The sequence below is a fragment of the Poecilia reticulata genome, linkage group LG8 (assembly GCF_000633615.1).
Source record: "Poecilia reticulata strain Guanapo linkage group LG8, Guppy_female_1.0+MT, whole genome shotgun sequence".
NCBI classification, from domain to species: domain Eukaryota; kingdom Metazoa; phylum Chordata; class Actinopteri; order Cyprinodontiformes; family Poeciliidae; genus Poecilia; species Poecilia reticulata.
Window position 1 is genome coordinate 24,122,589 of NC_024338.1, and position 19,448 is coordinate 24,142,036.

At 40.7% G+C, this 19,448-nt stretch overlaps 1 protein-coding gene across 1 annotated transcript; it reads right to left on the reverse strand.

The window, feature by feature from the left end:
- Window positions 1-527: 527 nt before the first annotated feature.
- gpr139 (G protein-coupled receptor 139) lies at window positions 528-18,785 on the reverse strand. Its single transcript, XM_008416732.2, has 2 exons — window positions 18,266-18,785; window positions 528-6,805 (listed from the first exon to the last, which is right to left on the reverse strand). The coding sequence occupies exons 1-2, from the start codon at window positions 18,378-18,380 to the stop codon at window positions 5,811-5,813; spliced, it is 1,110 nt and encodes a 369-aa protein (XP_008414954.1). The 5' UTR covers window positions 18,381-18,785; the 3' UTR covers window positions 528-5,810.
- Between the last annotated feature and the right edge of the window lie 663 nt (window positions 18,786-19,448).

The window sequence follows — 19,448 nt, forward strand, 5'->3', positions numbered from 1 at the left end:
CCTTTCCTGAAACTGAATGTAAACTGGAGAACTAAACCCAAAGGTTTTTGTTTCAAAAGGATGGCAAGTTCCTACCATATAGTTGAAGAAAAAATAAAGTTAATGTCTAAATCTGCCAGTTCTTTTCAAACTTTTAATAGTAAAAACTAAGGCGGTGCAGAGGACAACGAAAGCATTCAAGAGGGCAACCATGAAGTTTAACTTGTATCCAAGTAGGTTTTTCAGACAAGATGCAGTTCTCTGATTATTATTGGATTATTTGATTAGGCAAACTAATCTGACTAAAAACAGTAAGAGTTTAAACTGATTTAATATCTTGCAGTGGGAACTAAACTGATTGTGTGTCTTTTTCAAACAGTAAATGTAAATATCTGGTTTCAGCTGTAAGCCACATGAATCAAAAGTAATAAAACACTATTAGCCATAATTGTCTGCCTACTTTATGACTGTGTGTGATTAACAAAAACATATGCTTATTGTAGAGTAGTTTATTGAATTGAGACAAAAAGACACATTTCACCAACAGCTCAACCTTTAGACAAATTGGTATTTATTCCTTTAGTCAAAAAATTTGAGGCAATAATTCACTTCATACTCTATACAGCACAGTAATACATTTTGATACATTCATGAGGCAGAAAAAATGTTTAATTATGCAAGCCTGTACAGTCACTTAAAACAGTTTTAAATACTGCCATGGACAGAAATAAAAAGAAAGTACTTCTGTAGAAAATCACAATCCCATAAAACACTGAACTGAAATGCAAGAAGCTTCATTTGCACATTCAGGTATATATAACAATGACAGTGTGCTGTGTGTATTCATCTTCGTCTTATATTAAATACGTCGTAGGTTTTATATGGTACTAGTTCTATGGCACAGACTGATTTAAAGCTTCAGTCTAAGACAAGCTTTATTTGTGCGTACACTTGTTCACCCACGCACACAGTCACTCACACTCACTCCAAGGAGCTGAGCTAGAAGAGAGAGAAAGAGAGGAAACTGAGGATGTGTAGGAGAGAAAATACAATTTACCCCTCTGATTGATCTCTGCTTGGTTATCTTCTTAATATCAGGCTCCAGAAAATATAGATCCCCTATTTTTTTCCCCTCATACTGGGAAATATTTCTTGGCAATGACCTCCTCTCCCACACTTGTTCCCATCCTCTATCAGAGACCTCACCTTGCAGAGTGGAGATGACTGCTGGATGTTACACTTAACCACTGTTTTGGTTTCCCGGCCTGTCTGCCTCCAGCATGGCATTAAGGTGCGAGTCCCTCACAAATGTCACATTAACATGAGAGAAAAGCTGGACGCGGAAATGAATGTCAGCGCAACGCCGATCTGGCACCAGCTCCTCAGGGCCGAGGCAGAAACAATGTTTCTGCAATTTTACCTTCCTAATGACCGCAACCTGCTCATTTAGCAGTATTGACTAAAATAAAGCACATATTTTAGCTCCATTACATTCAGTGCCGGGGTAGAGTGGGGGGTAGTTAAGGAGCTCACTGAGTGATTATTGGTTATTGACCCGCTGGTCATTCATCTCCATTAAATAATGCACAACATCCACTGGCTTCCCCTCATGGTCTTCAATAATGGGCATCAATTTTCTGATGACAAAACATGGAGTAAAATCATTAGTGCGCCCACAGCATAAAAGACTCCGAGGTAATCAGTGAAGGAGTAAAAGAGGACACTTGAGAAATTAACTTTGAGCGAGAGCTTTAAGGCGTAACGTGCAGGAGAAAGAGGAATGAGATGGAGGAGGTGAGAAACAGATGGCAATCGCCAATCACTCATTCAGTTCGCAGTTGTGGAGAAAATCAATTAGTGAAGCACAAAAAAGTGGGAAATTTACAGAGGACAAGCCAGTTTTACGCTGTGTGAGCAGCAGAAAGCGGAATATTGGAGGTTTTTGAAAATTAGGTAAATAAGAAAATCGGTCCCTGCAAGGCAATAGTTGCTAACTATGTCTCATGTCGATCTAAAGGTAAATATAAATATTTCCTCTGTAATAACAACTTTCATTTTTTAATAGCCTTTGCAGTAAAACTGCTAAAGAAGGATTTTCAAATCAGTTTCCTAGAAAGTTCAATGCAAAAATATCTTTAGACACAACGTTGGCAACCTGTTCTATATATATACATCTATACCTATCATCATGGACCTCTTGACTAATTACTTCAATCTATTTGTATCTTAATCATTTAAGATGTTTTATCTTATGTTGGATTAATATACAAATTCTTGTTTCTCCTTTTTTAAATTTAACATGTGAAAATGTTTTTAGTTTTTATTTTGATGTATAGAGACTATATTCTCATTAAAAGGAATATGCTTAAATACTGTAGTAAAGCCTTAAAAATCCTAATTCTCGGATCAGTTTAATTATAAACATTTCAATAACAATGTATTTCTCTGCATTTCTCTAATAGAGGTTATTAGGAACGTTCATGTCAGAAACATTTGATGACCTCAGACGTTTAAGATTAGACAATTGCTAATTCTGCTAGTCCTGTTCAAGAGTGCGTTAATGAGATTAAATGAATGCTTTCTTTAAGCTTGACAACTAACTAACTATAAAGTGCAGATAATACCAAAACTTCATCAGTTTAATGGTAATTTAATGGTAGACATCAGCCCTGTGATTGTGCAAACTTCAATTACTCACCATTGATTCTCAGAACTCTAGTAGATGTTTTCTGTACAGTAACCAATATTTGTCCTAACTGCTGTTTCTCCAGGGGTGTGGGGGTTTAATATATATTTTTCTCCAATATTAAAAGTTTAAGCTATAATACTGTCCTGATGATGCATGATGAGCATAGCTGTATCATTTGTTTGGAACAAATCTCTCCTGTTTTTGTGCAGCACCATTAGGCTAAGCTAATGTTGGGATGATTGCTATCTGTTTTGATTGTTGATAATTTTGTTTGTAGCTCTTCATTTTGGTTACAGTAATTGTGTGAGAAGACTTACAGAAAAGGGTTTTCTCCTATTTCATACATAAACTTAGCGCTTACCTTGCAACACTGTAAAATATAATTTAGTACATCTTTTGGATGTTAACATTTTCTCAGGCAGCTGAGCCAACATAGTTAAGTCAGTATTTTGGACACAGATGTATTGAAACTAAATCCAAACCTGAGATCTGACTGTTCCCACAGGTTACGCTATAATAATATGTACATCGTCAAGTAGGATGGTAAAAAAAATCTTAAATCCAGCAGCTTTCTTATTATTTTGTACATGGAGCAGCCATACTGCATGTTGAGTTTTGGGCTTGTGACACAGAGAAGTTGTAATTTAACCTCTAGAGAGCAACAGCTGATTTTTAACTCAGAAAATCAGGATTCCAATCACAAAGCTATCATCATATGTTTCTCCTAAATCTTTTATAATCATAATGCAGCCCAACCTCTACTGGTAAGCATTATGGTACTTGAATTGAAACAAATGCAAGATAATAGTAAAAAAAAAAAAAATAAAAAAAAAAGTAACCGTGACTGATTTAGGTCTAAAGTAATCTTTTAAATTCAAAGAATTACTGTCCAGTAGTAACATTACCATTTTGGATGGAAAAGGAGACATTGGAGCACAAAACTAAAGACAGATTGTCAAAATACCATCAGTAATTATATTCAGTTAATTTTTCTACTGTTTATTAAAATGTGTATTCATTATTTTTACATTGTATTTTGAATAAAATGTAAAGTAAAACTGGTATTTTCTTCAAAGTCTATACAGCAGGGATCCAGATCAGGGTGTAAAGTTTTTTATAAATAAATAAATACATAAAAAATTATATTATTTAGTTTTTGCTAGTGTATATATTCTCAATCAAACAAAGCGTTTCCAACTTTAAAAATCTTCATTCTATGGTAGTTACTATGCAAACGGTCATATTTTATTCATCGTTATGTTACTCGATTTGATCATTTGCCACAATCATTTACTCCRGCAGTGAGGCTGACCTGGTAAAAGATTTCATTTTCCACTCCATCCCATATCTCCGACATACAGGATTCTAGTCTTCAAATATCTGCAGAAATGTAGGGAATTTGATTTTCATTTAAAAAAAAGAAAAAAAAAGAAAATAGTCTGAACATTTGTTCCAATTTTAAGACTTCAATCTCGATTCAGTGGCCTACAAATTCCATCCATCCGTTACTCTATCTTCCATTTTTAGAGAACTCTTGTATCTTTACTTATGACTGGAGAATTATGTAGGAACCCTTTAGAAGGTCTTGTTTAAAGAGTACAAACAAAAATGGAGCAATGCCTCCTGAAGTGTCTCAGGCATCGAAGCGCTAAATAGGAGTTTATTTGTCTCCTAATATGCTCAGATCTGCTACAGGCTCAGAAAAAGCTTAATGTGTCTGATCCCTTTAGATGTGTTTTAGTAGAACTCTGCCTTTCAGCAGAGCTCCATTAGATAGATGATCACTAATAATGTGCAATGGAGGGTTAAAGGATGAACGTGTGCTGTCTTTGGGCCATACAGCAAAAAAAAAAAAAGAAAGATGGGAATGTCTTTATTTAAATGTGCTCTTTCAACAGACCAACAATGGCATGAAGTTAATGTGGTTGTGGTTTGCTCTAAAATGGGTAGAGCAAGCAGCAGAATGACRAGACCTGCAACGTGTCGCTTTAGCCCTGAGACGGGATTCAGCGTTGCATTATGGGACATAAAGCTTTAGATGGGGGAAAACAAACCAACAGGAAGGGAGAGCAGAATATCTAGTCCTCTCTACCTCTCTCTGTCTTGGTCTCCTGGAAAGAAAAAGGGTTAAAGACATCTTCATTTGCTTTCATTATATGCATCTGGATGATGGCTAACAGTAAGTCATCAGGGACCATTAATAGTTAATAGAGGACTATCTTCTAGTTGCAGAAATTTCCTCATTCTAATAATGGAAAAGGTGATAACTAGTTTAATAATACCTCAGTGCTACACTGACACCAAGTCATATTTCTTTTCTTGTGTTTTTGCAAAGCTACAGTAACAGTCATCTCTATCATGAGTAAATATTTCACCAACAAACAGAAGAATGAAAACTCCTTCGCCCAATGATGGTCAGCGTTGAGTTCTGACGTGAGCGTTGACCTGTAGGCAAACTATGAGCACAGCACAGTCAGGAGAAGAGTCAGAACGTGTTGTTCATTTTGTAAAAGCCCTGTTTAAAATGTATTTGAGACTCCTCTGCATATTAAAATGGAAATGACAGCTGTTTTACATTTCTGGACAGAGACAGTCACGACCGTGGGCAGTGGGCAGTCTGTCTGCGGTTGTGCCTGAGTGAATCACCCCCACAGGTGAGATGTGCAGGGGTCAGACCGGCAACAATTTCCCTAACAGATAAAAGACTCATCTGTTAAAAGCTCTACCTCATTTTCTGCCATGAACGCGAAGGACCATCCATGACCAAAACATATTTGATGATTCACCAAGGACTCATCATCATCTTGTTTTGTTATTTTATGTTTTGCAAATGGCGGCTCATTTTCACGGGTCGATGGTGGTGATATGCTTTCATCTGTCCTACAGTTTAATCCTCAGCAGATGTGTTTTTTGCACGAAGGGACCAAACAGCATCTGACTGATGCTGTTTGCTGCTTTATGATAACTTTGTTGATCACAAGAGGCTTTGAAATTTTGCACCATGCATCTGATGTGTGCATTGCACCTGTCAAGCCATCTATTTTATTATCTCTAACAGGGTTAACTTGTGTGACCTCAATGAGTCCCATGTGGCCACAGTTTGCCTGAAAGATTCCAGGGACCACTGCTGGTAGGTGTGGACTCAAGAGGAGATGCAGATGGGCTTTCCATTTTTGTCGTACTGGTACACTAACATCTTGATGCAGTGAGAGTTGGCCGGTGAAATCCAAGGGCTGCTTGTGATGGAGAAGTTGTGACTGGCGTAAAATGGCTTCGGCTGCTTCCGGCAGTGGATGAGGGCTCGGAGCATGTTGGTCGCCATGGCCCGGAAACGCTTGCTGATGAAGCAGTAGAGGAAGAAGTTGACGCCAGTGTTGAGCAACGCAAGCATGTTTGCCACGTCGGTGAGCACGTGGAGCAAGCGGCCGGCGCTTTGTGAGGTGGGTGGCGGAGAGTAGAAGTGGTAGAGGATCAAGACGGTGCGCGGAGCCCACAGAACGGCAAAAACAGAGGTGATGGCGAGGAGAATGGCGGTGGTCTTGCCGGTGGAATAGCCACGCAACCTGAAGCAGTTGCGGCGCTTTCGCAGCTTCCGCACGATGCCGGTGTTGAGGGAGAAGAAGACGGTGCAGGGAAGGAGGTAGACGGTGGCGCAGTGAGCCCAAACTAGGACGTGCTCGGCCACTGTTCTTCTGCTGCTTTCTCCTCCACCTCCTCCTCCCTCATCGCTTTTGCCCACCCCAGGTAGACTGTGCCAGAACTCAGGCCACCAGTAGTAGGGTGCGGCAGATARCAAACAGCCGACGTACACCGCAAATATCACCTTGCGTGTTCGAGCGGGGTAGGACACCGTGTGGTAGCGAAGTGGGTGGCAAACGGCGATGTAGCGGTCGATGGTGAGAGGCACTGTTATCCAGATGGAGGTGTGGATTGAGGAGAACTCCAGAACTTGCACTGCGTTGTTTATGGATGGAGGGAGGAAGGAAGCTAAGATGAAATCCTCCAAGATGAAGTCAACAAACACAATGAGGAGCAGAACCAGGATGTCAGCAGCAGCCAGAGCCAGGAGATAGTTGTAGGAGGACTTCTGACGACGCAGCACCAGCTGGGACAGGATAACCACAGTCAGGATGTTAGCTAGGAGTGGTGAGCAAGAGGGTGATCGAAGGAATTGGGAAAATGGTGGTGAAGGTGGAAAAGAAATGAGCATAGGTTAGGGCAGGGAGGGAAACAGAGAGATTGATTGTTAGTGGACTCTGGTGATTGCAAACAGCCAGCAATAAACAACACAGAAATGCAGGAGCAGCTATCGGCGACAGAAATGCTGCAGACATTCAGTGCAGACACTGACACAAGCTGCACAGAACAAAAGCATGCAAGCCATTTTAATTTGAACAAGATGAAAAAAAAATATTCTGCCAAGCTAAAAGTGTGCCAACCCTGTCTGTCTTGGTTCCTCCTATCTGTTTTTTTTTTTTTTTGCTTCATTGACGCCTGCTGGGTAATTCCAGGAGCAACTGCATCTACCTTTGGCCAAATTGTTATCTCCAATCAGGAGTAAAGTCACAACACAGTGACAAGGGCAACATGCAGCCTCACAGTYTTGGCAGTACTGTCTGCCGTCCATTCGCCAGTGATTTAGCTTCTGAAATGAAGCTCGAAGTCAAGCCACCTCCTCCAGTCTGCCTCACCTTCGGATCAATGGTTTCACCCAGAAATAATCATTAAGCATTTTCACTGATGTTGACAAAGATCTTTGGCAAAATTTGCATCTACCATGCATTCGTAGGTCAGATAGTGCTGGTAAATTAAGGGTTTTTGAAATTTTAATATACGGTAATGTGAAAAAAAAATCAGAAAACACTCGGAAAGCGTTACATTTTTCATAAGATAGGATAAAAAATACAATTGATAAGAGGAACACCTCCGCATTTATTCACACTTAAAATGGTTAAATCCCACACAGGTGTGTTATATTAGGCGAGTGTCATTAGAGGACCTTTATTAAGTATTTTGAAAGCCACTTATTCCTTATACTTAAATATTTTGCTTCGACAGTCAGCGTAATCCTGACTGTTGAAGTGAAAACGAACACCATTGTGACAACAGTAGAGCTGTTTGAAGCCATAAGAAAGAAAATTGTAGCAGTTTAATCGTCTATTATTAGATAAGGGACTTAAGTAGGTCTCAAAACAATTTGAAAAAATGGAGGGCATTAAAAACAACTGCCAACATGCCCAGGGCGGGCAGTACGCGTGAGTTTACCCTCTAAGCTGGCTGTAAGAAGCCTCCAAGTCTGTGTAAATGAAAATGTGAGGACATTTGTGAAAAATTAAAGCCAAGCAGCGCTTGACCCAACAGCATAAAGATGACCCAAAACAAAGCAGTAAATCCAACAAGGACAGGCTCAAGTACTGGGCTGAGTTTTGAGATTATCAACCTTTTGTAACAAGATGTACATGTATGAATGTACCGATGTCAGAAATTGTGAAGTCACTACAATTTCAAGCCATTAGACGAGGGTATGATGAACAGTCAAATTTCTTTTAAGTCGTTTTTGTTTCATACAGCACTTTCATAACAGCTGAGTGTAACCTAGTAATTTAATTGTGGTATAAATGGCATATTGGCTCTTATTTTAGTGTAATTCACTATAATTTAAGTGAAAGGGTATAACCATTCTGTGGGATGTATAAAGAATTTCAAAATATTACAATTTTGGATTTTTTTTTTTCACAAACATTTACAAACAAATTAATAAATACCTCAAAATGATAACTTGCGGTTCAGTTGCCCAACTAACAAAAACACTGTAAGTACTGTACCTGTCCTCTTTTGAGTGAATAAGACAAATATTTCAGTGCAACCTGTTGGCACCGTGTCAAGTCATGTCCAGTGAGTGACCTCAAACAGAGACACTTCTGACATCCTACTGCAGCTTCGGAGACATTAATCCACTTAGCAGCCATCACTGTACATGCAAGCTTGTGTGATCGTGTCCCTGTCTGCAATAATGCATCTGGGATTGGATTAAATATGGCAGCTTGGAGTCTGGGAGATCACACTTCACAGCCTCAGCCACTATCCAGTGATTACAAATTACAAAGATGGCTCTGGATAATGATTAAAGATGTGCTCGCAAGGCTGGGAGGTTGTGCAGCAGAGTGCGCACACATCAGCAAGTGTTGGACTCTGAACATGTGCACACAAACAGATCGTCAGAGACGAGCCAATTCATTAAGGTCTGATCTATCAATAACCATAAATGACATGCCGAAGCTGTTTGGAAGATTTAGCACACCAATACATAAAGGGCCACTGAATGCTGCACTCTCCGGCTTGGTTAATATCAAGAAAAGGATATGGAAAATCATCTTTAGCAGTGAGAGTTTTCTGGAAGATTTGAGGTTTTATTTTTTCTTGAAATGTTGTATTCTATTAAAAATAAGTGTTTTGGTTATGTTTTTGTGGTTTCTAACAGATATATTAACATGATTGCGCTCCACTTTCGATTTGGAAAGTAATTAGGTCTATTTCACGCATAATTCTTTCACAAAAATACTGAGTTAAGTTTTTGTTTGGAGATTGGCAGCTTTTATTCTGATGTTATGTTCAATGCTCGTCCTTGGTCATAATTTACTTTGCAGTGGTTTCACAATTAAAAGATAAAGGACATGTGAAGAACAAAAGAAGAAATGTTAAAACTTCAGTAAGTCATTTCTCCTTTAAGTCATGCTTCAGGTATTTCCTGGCTTTTTGTCAAGTTTCGACACAAGAGAGAAAAAAAATGAAATTCAGATGGTGGACCTCTTTTTCTCATGGGCTGTGTCTGTTCACTTTTCTTTTGCAGAACAAATTTTACATATCTTCTTTCTGGTTAAGACCATTTTACAAGATTATACATCAACCGGCTCCCTCGGCATCAAAACAGGAATAAATTAGGTGTGATTTAAACCTTTTTAAACCTTTTTCACAGTTTTCTGCATTTAAAATGCTATCATCCTTTGAGACTTTGACAGCACTTTGCCACAGGGATGGCAAAGCTACAACAAGAAAAAAAAGGTTTAATCATAATGGCATTGATTACTTCCTTCCTGTCAGATTTGATAATAACGTCAAATCCTTTGGATGACTAATCAAATAAAACGGTTGTTCTGATGCAACAAATGACTCATTACACCATATGATGGATCATTAGGGATTTTTTTTGTGTCTCATCAACATATTTGATTTTATGTAAAGAGTCATTGTTGGTTGTTATGTAACAAAACTCAATCCAATATCCTCAAAGCTAACAGGATGACTCTTTATCCATGTAATTTTGTATTAATTTTGTATTAAACATCTTTGAACAAGTCTCGTCACATCTACACAAGCAGAACAGAATTGTGGAAGTAAAATGATGCATGTTTTTATTAGGTTTTAGAAATGATTAAATTATTACTTTGTATTCACATTCCTTTTCTCTGACAACCATCGCATAAGATTCTTCAGAAGATAGGGCCCACATGTGTGTTCGTTAGCCTCGGTGGAAATTCAACAGTTCTGGGAAGACTCCAGGGGTTTGTTTGAGAACATTAATGAACAAACAGCACTAAGATCAATAGACACAGCAGATGGAGAAAGGAGAAAGTTGTGGAGACCCTAGTTATGTTATAAAACAATAACCCAAACTTTCGTTAGTCCATTGTCTGAAAGCAGAAAGAGAATAACAACTGCAAGCCCACATGAGCATCCACCCAAACCTACAGATTGGGTGAGCAAAGCATCAATCAGAACAGCTGCTAAGAGTGCCACAGGTCATTTGGGAGAAAATACTGACAGGAAAACTCGGTGTGCACTCCACAAATCTGGCCTGTAGAGAGGAATGCCAAAAAGAAAGCTGTAAGATGTTGCATTTCAGTTTGCCACAAGTCACAAAGAGGATGCAGCAAACATGTGGAAAAAGGTGCTCTGGTGGTATGCAACCTGAAAACAAAGTGCTGTGTATTCACTGAACAAACCATCTCAGGGAAACATGGTGGCAGTCAGTGGTCAGGGGTAATATTAAATAAATGGACGTAGCAATCCTGGAAGAAAACCTTTTAGTCAGTAAAACCTTGAGATTGGAGCAGAGGTTTTAAGTTTCAGCAGGACAAAGACCCTGAACATACAGCCGTGTTACAATATGACGATGTGGGTCAAAGAATGTTCACCCATTAAAAAGTAAAAGCCCAGAAAAAAAAAAAATCCAATTAAACAGATGCCCACGGGCAATCTCCATCTCCATCCAATCTGACAGAGCTTGACATGTTTGCTCCAGATTTGTTGCTGTCATTGCAGCAAAAGCTGGTTCAATAAAGTATCGACTCTGAAGGGATGAATACCAAATACACCTCACACCTTCCAGATTTTTATTTATGAAACTGGACAATTTTGTGCTAATTCAGGTTTGGACACCGTACATTTCAAATCCTCTCTCTCTGTAGTATCTCCATCTATCAGAGCACTTGCAGTTGAAGTGACATAAAATGGGGAAATGTGAGATATTTACTGTCTCTGCCTGCACGTTATTCTGTTTAGGCTGCAGCAGGGGCCCTCTACAGATGAACAAAAGGGATCTCTTGCGAGCTTGACATTTTCCATTTAGCTGCAGCCGCCCTGCAACGGGGTTGCCCATCCATTTCAATTGATTCCTGCTTCTTTTTTTTTTTTTTACGTTGTCTTTGTGGATCTGCTTGGCATTTAGCAGGGATGTTGGCGTAGAGGCCAGGTTTGTCTCAGCGGGGAAAGCCGAAGCGCTACACACAAATCATTCTCACCGATTGATGAATCCAAAGTTTCACCTTCTTTGTTTAGTTAAAAAAACAAGAAAAGCAAAAACATAGCATCTCCAACTGAGAGGAAAAATAAAACACGGGCTTTATCAGACCTCATTTTCCTTTTGATTGTGCATTTGTCAAGGTGGGTGTTTGTGTCTCCTCTCCCCCTGCTGCTCTACATTATAAGGACATCCATGGCCATTGACGTCGTGTTGCAGGAAGGGAGAAGACACAGCGTGCTTCCTGATGCGTGTAACGAGGCTGACTCATCCCGCCATTAGAGGCGGGCTGTCGACATATGACCCTGCACCGTTCAATCCAGAAAAACCAAAGTCAGAAACATGAGTGACTGAGGCTTGCTCATGGGTCTCATATCAAACACAGAAAAGAAGAAAGAAATCATTTGGAAATTATTTGGAGCAATTTGCAGCTTGGCAGCATGACTGGATGCCACAAAGAGCAAAGAAGGGCAAACGAGGAAGAGAAGAAAACCTCGTTCTGATGAAGGTCGCAAAGTTAAGGAGAGAACAGGTGAATAAGAGGGAATGAGAGGTAGGATTATAAGTACTAAAGAAGACAAAAAGGTGCAGAGGGGAACTGTCGGGGGGGAAAGAAGGGAGGCGAAAGACACAGAGAGGAGGTGAATATCAAAGCTGGCTTCAAAGGTCACAGGCACTTTGTTCCTGATGACAACCGTTTCCCTTTTGTCTTCTCTYAAGTGTCAGAGCGGACATAAAGCGGGGCGATCCATTAAATCCTCAGAGCAAAACCAGGGGCACGTCCTCAGTGCAAACCCATTGAAAAGCTTTCATTCAGAGTTAAACTCTGATTTATATGCTTTCATCGCATGCWAATGGAGTGATATCAGTGCAGAATATTTTAATCTGAAGATAAGTTTAACATGTGGGCTGAGTGGTGAYGGGGTAGCACAAAAAAAAAGGGAGCAGAGATTTGTGTCGAAGCAGGAAATTGAAGAATATTTTACAGATTGGGAGGAAAAAAGCTGCTGCATCAAACCACTGATGCAGTATTCTGCCTGCTCACCTCAGCAGCTATTCGTTTAAGAACAGTCACACTTCTGGATCAAGGGGATGCTTAAGACTTGGAAACAAAAAGTGCTTGCAGGAACTGTTTAAAAATCCTGAAAACAGCAGACCTTGACGGAGACATTAAGGAATGATCCAATGCTGAATCAACAAATCAAGGCAGTGCAAAAACTGCAAACGACAGTCAGATGAGAAAGTGGCTGGAGAGGAATACCAATAATTCAGAGACATTTAGAGAAATGTCTCTAAAGAAACAGGTTGTAAATAATAAAACGGGATGTGATATTAAAGCTCCAAAAAGGGAATAAAAGAGTTACAGCAAAAGAAAAKAAAATATTAAAACAAAATAAGTCTAAATTTAAGTATTGACATGAGGATTTTGTACAACACTGCAACACAAAAGATAAAATCAGAACCAACACTATTAGTATTGTTAAAACTATCTATTTGATTTGCATGAAAAGTGCCAGCTTAGTGATTTTTATGGGCTCTAAATAAAAGGTAAGCTCAATTTTTCAATAATTTCATCCAAACAAAAAATAAACTACAGGTGAAGCAGTGCAGATAAAGCAGAGAGTCGAGGTAAAGACAGAATAAAATAAACATAGATTGACTGAAAAGAGGAAAGCGAAATGACTTAATAAGCTCCAGATCTCTGTTATCATCCTCGCTTTGCTACTGCTGTGAAAACCAGCAAACAAATACAGAGGTTTAGCTTGGTGCGTTTCCAGCAGCTGTGACAGAGTTTTCCGTGTCAGCTGGCCAAACAAAGTCAGCTCTGTCACAGCAGATCTCTGATTTAATGCCTCAAACAACACCTCCCTCGTCGGGTTTTTTTTTTTTTTTTCCTTTCTTTTTCTAAACCACAGGCAGGCTGAGAACAAACCTCTGTTTCCAATCTCAGCCTACCTAATTTATTCATTTGCRACGCTCAATCTGTTATTGCTCCCCCCCTTTTTATCTCGACTATCTCAACCAATTTCAAACCCTGCTTCGAGAGTGATAGCATCTATTAACAAGACACCATCCCGCTCCAGATGCCCCGTCACGGGTGCAGATTGATGGATCGATAGTTCAAACTGAAAATCGATGGAGCCCATCGCTTCATTAAGTAGCGGCTGACACTTGGCCCGCACCGCGGCGCGGAAGAAGAAGCGGTTGTTGGCGCTGACGACTCCCGACCTTTTCCCCTTGAAYGGGCGGATAAGTGGGCGTGGGAGGAGATGTTGTCCAGATTGCTCAGACACCAGTCACCCTCTGGAGGAGTCACCAGAGCCGTGACAACTGTGCAGGATCGGATCACTTTTTGTGCAATTAGTTGGAGAAATGTTCACTTTAGCAGGGCTKGTTGTTTCAACTATATTTCACAGCTTGATCCTTTAAATTGGGGAGACACCTGCAGCTGTAAAGAGAAACAAATCGGGCGTGAACTGCACGGAAGAAGAAAAGGAGAGACGCAATTTGATTGCCTGAATGTTTCAGCGACGTCAGACTTGTTTAAAGGTGTGAAATCGTTAGGCTGCAGTGTGAAAAAGTAAACCACCTCAGCAGCAGGACGCTGGAAACAGAATAATGAGCATCAAGTGTGTAATTTAAAAGAAATGAAAGAACTCAGATTTAGAAGGACAGAGCACATCTCTCAGAAACCGATTTCCTTTTTTATATTAGTCTGTTGCTGAGCCAGGTTTAACACCTCCACTCCTCCTACGTGCGGCTCTATTTTCTCAAGTCATTTAACCTTTTWATTTAAAGAGAAGTGGGGGTTAAGCAGGCAAAGCACCCACATGTCACTGAAATGATCTCCCTCCACACCAGAGCATCCGTGCACCTTTTAAAACTCTTTCTCTTCACTCTTACCCGCACTGTTCCAGAAATTATTTTACCTAAAATCACAGTTTTATGTTTTCTCCCTAAATTACACATYGGATGACTGGGTACATCAACAATGTTTACAAAAATAGAGTTTTTSTAATAGCATAGCAGTCAAATTTAAGACTTTTAAGTTATYAAATGGCATACAGAAAGGCACTAAAACATTGTCTGTTCATCATAACCTCCTTATATTCAGATTTCAGTGGCTGGATGTTACGCCGGGGGATGCAAATCTAGTCTCTTAGGGTTAAGGATATTTATTTATTTCCTGATGTCTCACCCTGTAATGCAGGGAGACAAACAGCATGTGTTGCTTAGTCTGTATCTTAATTAGTCAGTGCAGTAACGTCTCAACTCGTATTAGAACCTATTAGAACCTGGTCTGGGTCCATTCTGACACAGACAGATCACACTACCGCATGTCACGACTGGATTAATTATCATTACGGTGTTTYAAATGAAGTCAGTCAAAGTCAAAAGATGTGACAAGCTATTCAAACSGAAACTGAATTTTCTTGATGTAAATCTGRGGTTTTGCACAACAAATGTRTGCTTCTGATATGCTTGAATATAAAATTTYAACCATCTGTGGACAGTGTGCACRTCTCTAAGAATATTCAGTAATAGGAAGGCAGAGAAGTAGCTGTTCAATTAGCCTTTCAACCATTTGAACATATTAGTGTTCAGGTAAAGGACTAGACATGGAGCCTGCTGTTTAGCGATGCTAACAGCGCTAACGTAAGGCGGTAAAGGAAAGCTAAAGCATCTTTAGTGTCTTTTAAAAAGTAAATGTTAGCCTCTCGCACATGGTGTGACAGTCCCTCTGCGACTTCTACAAAGAATGAGAGCAAAAGAGCTAAAAAAAATCTATTTTGAATGCTGCTCTTACATTATCTTCATGATTTAGCTCCTAAAATAATTTTACAGCTGAAAATTTTACAATTCCCTTAAAAAGTAACATTATAAATTACAAAAAGTTTCAGTTACATTTTTCATAGAGACATTGTGCCACTGGCAAAAGAAAAAAAATCAATGTATTTTGTACATCACTCATTTCTACCAGGGGTGTTAATAAACGTTGAGGGAGTTATTATTGCTGAAACTGCCTGGCACATTCTTCATCTATTTATTTCCCTTTTTAAACGAGTTTGGCGATAAAACTTCCAGAAGCACACTGTGTGCAGAAATGTCCAACCACAAAGCGAGACTGGAGCTTCATCACACTCTCTCCGTGTCCCGTAGAGTTGCTCATCAGCTAATGGTTTCCTCCTGCACACGGCGTACCCGGCGCTTTAAGACACGGCGTACAATCCAAGGAGCAGGCCTCACATCTACAATCGCAATCTGTCAGCGACRGCTTCACTGCGCCGCTTGCCCTGCCTGCAACATGTCTCCACCGTCTCCAGTAGCGTGGTGTGGCGTGTGGAGACACAAACAGAAAGCTCAAGTTAGCAATTAATTAAAAACATGGCAATTAGTTTCAGCTCTGTCATCTCAGAGCTCTCAGTGCTCTGAGGTGCTACTTCTGCTAGATCGCTCTGCCYATTAGCGCTCTGATCCCTCTTCTAACACCAATGTTCTTCTTCTCTGTGCCCTTTTCTTCCCTTCCTTTTCCGGCCTTTAATTTTCAGCGTTCCCTACTTTATAATTTCCTCAAACTGGTCGCACTGATTTATTTTGTTCCATGACTTGACATGCATTATCCCTCTCTCATCGCCTTCTTACCTCAAATCTCCACTTCGGATGTGACCCCTGCCTGCACCGCAGCATGCAGCTCTGAGTCAGTGTTTGGATGCATAAGGGACCCCAGTTAGCTGATGAAAAACCTGAATCATAGTTTCCTGTCAATAAAGAGGCATGTGTGTTTGTAGGTCATGCGGCTGCTTCTCGTGCATGCTGCTCCCATGAAACATTCATGATTCAGCTTGAGTGGAATGAGCTGTGTCATAATGATTGAACAAGTTGCTGCTGCAAAATATCAGCTTGCTGCACTTAACTTAGCCTTCAATTCAGGCGCCTTATTGTTGTACTCCCTCGCTCTCCCCTGGTTACTCTTACTAGGTGATTAAATAAACAGCCTTAGTTGCATTTCTAAAGGCAGCCCAGCAGCAGAATCAAAAGAAATGACAGCGAGGCAAATTGCTGGCCCCTGACTTAAATAATTAGGCAGGATTTGATCAGAAAGAAAGACTTATTTTTACAAGACAGCAAATCTCTGGGGCAACTGCAGTCTTGGCTCACAAAAGCGCTGGACTTTGCATTGCAGATTTATTTCCGACTGAAACGGCTTACGCTTGTGATAGCATCTCATTTTCAGTCTTTATCAAGGGAAAGTAATCAGATCTGAGGGAGATTTGCTCATCTGCAGCAACGGGCTGAGAGAGACATCAAAACTCGCTGAGTAAAATTGTAAATACTGGGTAAGTTGCAGAAGTAATCAAACTCCTTGGAATGTTTGACTTTTCTCTTATTATAACAAGAAACTGCAATAAATTTCACTGGGATTTTATGCATGACACCAASAGCTGTTTATTGGTAATAACTGGTTCATAACTGTGTCATGAATTTGTAATTTCCCTCCAGCTACATCCATCCTCCCATCAACTCCAGTCAGCCCCTGCTGAAGAAACGCCTCCCCAAAGCAAGATGCTCCCACCACCATGTTTTAAATATGGGGGGTGGTCTCTGCCAGGTGATTAGTTGGGTGAGTTTTCTGGCACACAGAGGGTTTTGCATGTAGGTCAAAAAGTTTTATTTGGGTCTGACACATTTTCTCTTTGGCTTCTTACGGTTTTCCTTCAACAACGTTTTCCTTCCTGCTGCTCTTAGACAATAGCCAGGTGTGTAGAGTGCAYRATCAATGGTTGTCGTGTTGATAAATTCTCCCTGCTGTGCTGTAAATCTATGCAGCTCCTCCAGAGGCACCACAGACCTCTTCTGTTGTTAATTTAGTCTTGACAGGTTAGCTTTGCCATAATCTTTCCATTCTATCCACGCATGTTGATTGAACTGATCTGATGTTAGAGTAAATGTAACTTGATAGAAATTCCCACCACACAAATACTTAAAAACATGCAACMTTTTCATTTTCACTTTGTGTTGGTTGATCACATAYATTCCCAATAAAACAAGCATAAGTTTCTCCTAGCAGCATGAGAAGTAAAWATTAGAAAGCACTCARGAAATTAGTTTTGTTTAATCATAAATTTCTAATGTATTGGTGTCTTTAAGTAGACTGGATGTGTATATTGGTAGGYTTTTGACATCTAAACCCTGACCTCCATTCAGACATCAGCAAATKTAATCTTTAGTCTGACCTCTATTTTTTTCCCGTCTGAGTCCGTCTCTCCGTTTCGCACATGCACAGACGTCGTTTTGCCTCCCCGTGTGAGAGCGGGTCATTGCTCATGGATCACGCAGTGGGACAGAGGCAGTAAATGAGTCTGACAGCGATGGTGAATGGACTAATCATTCAACAGGGAGGACAGATGTGTTATCAAATCGGCTCCCCGGAGAAAAAGCCGTGCAGCACACACCTGTCCTGGAGGTCAAGCCAGTAAGATTACTCACACAACTTCTCAAGCATCGACTTGCACCTATTTACACCTCATCTGACGTTCAGGGGAAAAAAAAGACAGTGGTGGTGGAATTTTGTGCTTATTGTGATGTTTTAAGTCTCTAAAGAAAGAACGAAATACACATAAAGCATATGCATGCGTGACAAGCCACAAGGTCAGAGTGACAAATCAACAAGCGTGCGTGTGCAGCGGTGCACAGCAGTCTTACTCAGTCCCGCAAACAAGTGCACAACAAATCGAAATGCAAAGCGTAACTCTGGGAGAGAGCAGCAATGCAGGCAGCAACGCAGACTTTCTTACCAGGCAGGCCGAGACAGAGCAGGACGCTATAGTAGATAACGGGCAGGGGTCCGAGAGGGCATCCCCCGGCGCTTCCATTGTGSTGGGACACAGGGAAGATGTGGCTGTGCTCCATGCCTTCTTTCTGTCCTTGTCCTCTTCCTCAGCTGAGCTCAGTGTCAAGAAGTCTGGCCAAAAGGATCAAACCATCGCCGGTTCAGACGAGAAGCTGTTCTGTCCTTGGGTGCCAATGAGCATGAGTGTGTGGATAGTGGGTGCAGAGTGTTGTGAGAAGGAGGGAAAACCGGCGGGAGATGGAGGAGGAGGAGGAAGAGTAGGAGGAGGAGGCAGAGACGAGACTCGAGGAAGAGGCGAGAAATGRTGTGTGTTAGTAGGTGATGGAGAGGAGGGCGGCGGGCAGACGGAGGCTCGAGGAGGTGAGTGTGAAGGTAGAAGAGGTGAGGGAAGGATGCTGCATGAGTGTGAGAGCTGGAGGGGGAATGGGAGCGAGAGGAGACAGCACAGCAGGAGGAGGACGAGAGACGAAAAGGGAGGGAGGGAGGGACGGAGTGAATGAGGGATGGAAAGGGCAGAGAGGGAGAGTAAGAGAGGAGGTTGCAGGTGGGAGGTGGAGGTGTTGGAGGAGAGAGACAGATAGATAATAAAACTGACAGGAAGACAGATGTGATGGATGAAAGGAGATAAAAGGAGGATTAAGTTGACTGTGGAAGAGGTACAGAGCTGTTGGTTGTCTGTCAGTCAATTTCTTTATTGGCGGGTGAAATTCTGCACTTTTTAACGWTTCAGAAACATCACAGCTTCCTTCACACATGTACAGACGCCTCTTTGTTTGACATAAACATGCAGAAAACATACATGTGGCTGCCGTGCAATATGAACAGGCTGAACCATGAGCTGACCATRAAAATGAAACGTTTGAAAAACATTAAATCTACTGTACGTTGTTGGKTTTTTTTTTCTTTTTCTTTTTGGACTCCGTAGCAGCGACAGGCAGTATGTGTTCTTACTCCCCAAACTCAACTACAGCGCACTGCCATCAATATCTTCATGAATTTTACTTAGCCAGAATCACTGGGGAATTTCACACAAAGGAGAGAAATAGCAGGCAGCACTGTTTATTCCTTTGCTTCAGATAAAATAATTAAAATGTCTATCTGGAAAAAAACAAACAAAAAACTAATAC